Genomic DNA, 4,672 nt, shown 5'->3' on the forward strand with positions numbered 1-4,672 from the left:
CATCTTTAGTATTACTACCTCCGTCTAAAAATATAAGAAATTAAGATAAGATGAGACACATTGTATTACTACGAATCTAATCAGGGAAACCGTCTAGATTCATAGTAGTAAAATATGTCCCATCATTTTTGAAAAAGAGGGAGCAGAAGAAAAGGGGCATAGTGTCCATCGTGTACCCTCCATTGGACGCATGTCCAGATTCATACTTAGAATTATTATTATTATTTTTTAAAAAAGAGAGTATATACCAAACAAAACAAGAAAAAAAAAAGCTATTTCTAAGAGATAACAATGTCATCACCTCTCATGTCTTGGGGCCCATCCATCCATCAATTCAGAAGTCACAAGCCAAATAATAATATCCAAGGAAAAAAGAGAGGAGGGACCAATCTACAATTTCAAGAACCTCACAGGGCTGTATCCGAAAAACTCCCCCGATCGAATAACAACCACCACCACACCCTGAGCCCGCGGCCTCACTGCCATCGAGAGGTCGTCGTCGTCGTCGTCGATCACCTCGTCGTCGACGCACCACCAAAGCAAAGGCAAACCAAAACTCCTCTCCTCCTCCTCGTCTTCGCCGCCTGCGCGCGTCGCCGTCGCGTCCAGCCGGGGCGGAGGGAGGGGGGGTTCTTGAGGATGGTGGAGGTGGGAGGAGGAGCGGCGGAGGCGGCGGCGGGGAGGAGGTGGCGGCTGGCGGACGAGAGGTGCGACCTGCGCGCGGCGGAGACGGAGTACGTGAGGCGGTTCCACCGCCACGAGCCCCGCGACCACCAGTGCTCCTCCGCCGTCGCCAAGCACATCAAGGCCCCCGTCCACCTGGTGACCTTCTGCAGCTTCCCCTGAATCCATCGCTGCTTCGGTTTCTTGGTTTGTTTATTCTTGGGGCTCTCTTCTTTAATTTCTCGATCAGGAAGGATGCCAACAAATCGAAAAGCTTAATTTGGAGGCTTTCTTGTTCTGCTTTTCTTTTTTTTCTTCTTGTTCCCCTTTCTGATTAGTGTGCGGCAATTGATCGAAACAGTTTTATATACGCGATGCTTGCGATTGATTTCTGTTTCTTGCAACAATCGTGGAGCTGTTCTTGGATTGGGCATGCTACTTTGCTGGATTTGCTCTGCAGGAAGAAGAATGCGCAGATGATTGATCGCAATGATATGATGGCTAGTACGAAAATCGCACGGATTTTTAATTCTGCCTTTCGTACCGCCATCTCACGTGGGAAGATGCTTCCCCCCACCTCGAGATCCCGGCTTTATCTGATTTGTTTTTTGTTTGATTATTTTTGGATTTCTGGATGTTCTTGCATTGGTTTCTACTTACTACTTTATTAACCTTTTTCTTAGTTGTACCTTTATTCTCTTAATAAGTAATACTCCTGCAAAGAAATGGTAGAGATACCCTTGAGTTGGATTCCACTCCTTTCGATATCTATTGAGTGGTTCTAAGAAGATTGGGTTGAAATTTAGCTTTCTTTTTTGCGTTTTGTTTTGTTTTTTTGTTTTTTTTTTTTTTTTGCAGAATCATGTGATGCCTGTGACACTGAGAGTTAATCAAATGATATAAAGTTATCATTTTTGTCAATTACCAGCAACAGTAATAATCAGCATATTCTTAAAGGATGCCTAATTCCAACTCCAAATAGGAGTATATTTCTATAGAGATCATTGGCATTCTCTAGAGTCTAGCCTCTGTTTCTCCATTTAGAAATTCTCCATTTAGAAATTGTGTGTCTCTGATTAAAAGAGCTGTCCTATTCAATCTGTCTTGAATGAAACTTTTGCACCATCCTTGCCAGCCTCTTCAGTTAATTTCTGTTTTTTCTTTCAACTGTTCATTGATAGGACAGCCTGAATGATCTAGCACAGTTGGGATCTTTATGCAAGAACATTTAATATCAACTGCCCTGTTTGTTGAAAGATTATTAATTTCTACATATTTTTTTTGCCTAATATACTTTTGTGTAGTCAACCAAACTGCAGCTAATTGAATTTGTGGCAACCAAACCTGCAGGTTTGGTCTCTGGTGAGGCGTTTTGATCAGCCACAGCTTTTCAAGCCATTTGTGAGCCGGTGTGAGATGAAAGGGAACATTGAGATTGGCAGTGTAAGGGAGGTTAATGTTAAGTCTGGCCTGCCTGCCACAAGAAGCACTGAGAGGCTGGAGCTGTTAGATGACAATGAGCACATACTCAGTGTCAGGTTCGTGGGAGGTGATCATAGGCTCAAGGTATGTTTCCATGTTGATCAACCGTTAATAATCTTGTAATTAATTTGCTGTTCAGATGTTACATGTTACTATGGATCAGACATGTTAATAACTGATATCTTACATGTGACTATTGTGCATTTTTCGATTTTCCTTTTTCTGTTTAGGATTGAAACTTCCTTGATTACTAAGGAAGCAGTAATCATCTGTTCTCCAGATTTCTAATCAAGATTCACATAGTACCTTCTAACTGAACTTCAGATGGGCACTAGAGATTTTATCAGCTACAGCAGCTTCCTGAATTTTCAGATTTTGTTGACAATTAGAGCATTTCATACCCTTGCAGCAGCTGCTGCATTTTTTTATGCCAAATTAGTACTCCCTCCGTTTCGAAATGTTTGACACCGTTGACTTTTTAGCACATGTTTGACCATTCGTCTTATTCAAAAACTTTTATGAGATATGTAAAATTATATGCCTATATAAAAATATATTTAACAATGAATCAAATGATAGGAAAAGAATTAATAATTACTTAAATTTTTTGAATAAGACGAACGGTCAAACATGTGATAAAAAGTCAACGGCGTCAAACATTTCGAAACGGAGGGAGTATACTTTAACCATTGGTTACTAGAACCTTATCTGCAGCTTGGTGCTGCAACATATTCTGCATGATCTGTCATCTTAAACCATTTTACTATCTCAGTGCTTTGCATAGTCAAACCGTATGCACATGACGGGTTGATTCCACTGATTAGAGTAATAGACTCTCTTGCTTTGAAAAAGAAAAGGTTTTTGCTGGATACACTGTCCCTGGACTAGCAAACAGAGCACACTTGAAACAATAGACAGGTGTACTTTTTTGTCATCTGTTCTGCTCATGTCCTGTTCAGTTATTGACAACAAGGAACATGCACGCTAATGCGCTTACAATGATGAGGTTAATCCGTAATTTGTTATTTTATTAGTGCTCTAATTCATGCCTCCCCACTGGCCATGATAATGGACTGTGGGGGAGATATTTCCTGCTGGTCTGCGCAACCTGAATTTTTCAATTGTCACATCTTCAACGAACTTTTGTCGTCTAACCACAAAACAAGCTATTGGTTGTATTGTATTCCCTTGGCCATATGAACTAACAGCATGGCCCTGACTGGCCATTTCTTTGACCTTACCTGCCGAATTCGTTGCATGAGGATCTGTCACTTGTTTCAAAACAAAAATTAAATAGAAAATCCAAGAAATACCATTGATAAACACCCAAATCCAAGAAATGCCATCAATGAGTGCGAGTTCTATAAAATGCCATCGTACAAGCGATTTTGTCCTAGAAATACCATTGTCGTTAGGGTTCCATCCATCCCACGCCGTTAACGGAACCTTAACGGCGATGGTATTTCTGGGACAAAATCGTTTGTACGATGATATTTCATGGAACTAGTAGACATTTCTTGAAATTGGATGCTTGTCAATGGTATTTTTTTGGACTTTCTCAAAATTAAAACAAAATAAAAAAATGAGAGGATCTGTCACTTGTTCCAAAACATTTTTTTTTAAAAAAAAGGATCTGTCACTTGTTTTGGCATGGACTCATGGTCCATTATCCGTTTGCTTTGCTCAGCGGCGATGCTGGCACAAATGGCCTCACATGCACTGCATCTGGATAATGGAAACCACTTGTCCGAATCCGAGGGAGAACCTTATCTCTGCCTCTTGGTGTTAGCTCAAGGACACTGAACTTGTGAGCTGAATAAACTGATCTTATTGTCATTTCTTTTTTCCTTCTTTCCACAGAATTACTCCTCCATCCTGACCGTCCACCCGGAGGTGATCGACGGCCGGCCCGGGACGCTGGTGATCGAGTCGTTCGTCGTCGACGTCCCGGAGGGGAACACCAAGGATGAGACATGCTACTTCGTGGAGGCCCTGCTGAAATGCAACCTGAAATCTCTTGCAGAGGTTTCTGAACGCCTGGTTGTCAAGGACCAAACCGAGCCCCTCGACCGGTGATTGTTGCCAAGATTCCAAGAGCTATTTTGTGTTGCAAATGCTTAATTAGATTGTGCAGAGTTGCTATTCTCCAATGGAGCCCTTAGGTTCTTTTTCTTCTTGTTGTTGTTGAATGGTTCATGAGAGACTTGTGAGAGAGTGCTGCTGCTACTGCTGTGCTATGTTCAAACCAAAAGAGAAGAAAAAAAAATATTGTGCCTCCTCTTTGAGCCTCTGTTGCTGTTCTTTACCACCCTAGTATGTCACAAGGGCCTAAAAAAAATATTGTGTGTTTCGTTAGTGTTGAAGTACAGGGATTATTAGAACCATATAAGGGCCTAAATGCCAGCCGGTTTCGAGGCTTGGAGGGCTCTCTGTAATTAGTTTTGCCTTTAGTTCAATTGCCACCTTAATGTAAATTTACTTCTCTAGATCTCTATCATGGTTAAGAGAGAGCTTGAAATACTGTAGC

The 4,672-nt window shown here is 41.5% G+C and overlaps 1 protein-coding gene across 2 annotated transcripts; it reads left to right on the plus strand.

Moving 5' to 3' along the window:
• The first annotated feature begins 472 nt into the window (after positions 1-472).
• LOC4328916 (abscisic acid receptor PYL3-like) lies at positions 473-4,423 on the plus strand. Of its 2 annotated transcripts, none has more exons than XM_015771557.2 (3): positions 473-822; positions 2,014-2,229; positions 3,833-4,423. In XM_015771557.2, the coding sequence occupies exons 1-3, from the start codon at positions 640-642 to the stop codon at positions 3,932-3,934; spliced, it is 501 nt and encodes a 166-aa protein (XP_015627043.1). In that variant the 5' UTR covers positions 473-639; the 3' UTR covers positions 3,935-4,423. The 2 variants fall into 2 exon arrangements, with proteins under 2 accessions (XP_015627043.1, XP_015627042.1); XM_015771556.3 differs by having other exon boundaries at positions 4,006-4,423.
• Positions 4,424-4,672: the final 249 nt, after the last annotated feature.

Source organism: Oryza sativa, chromosome 2 (genome assembly GCF_034140825.1).
Source record: "Oryza sativa Japonica Group chromosome 2, ASM3414082v1".
NCBI lineage: Eukaryota > Viridiplantae > Streptophyta > Magnoliopsida > Poales > Poaceae > Oryza > Oryza sativa.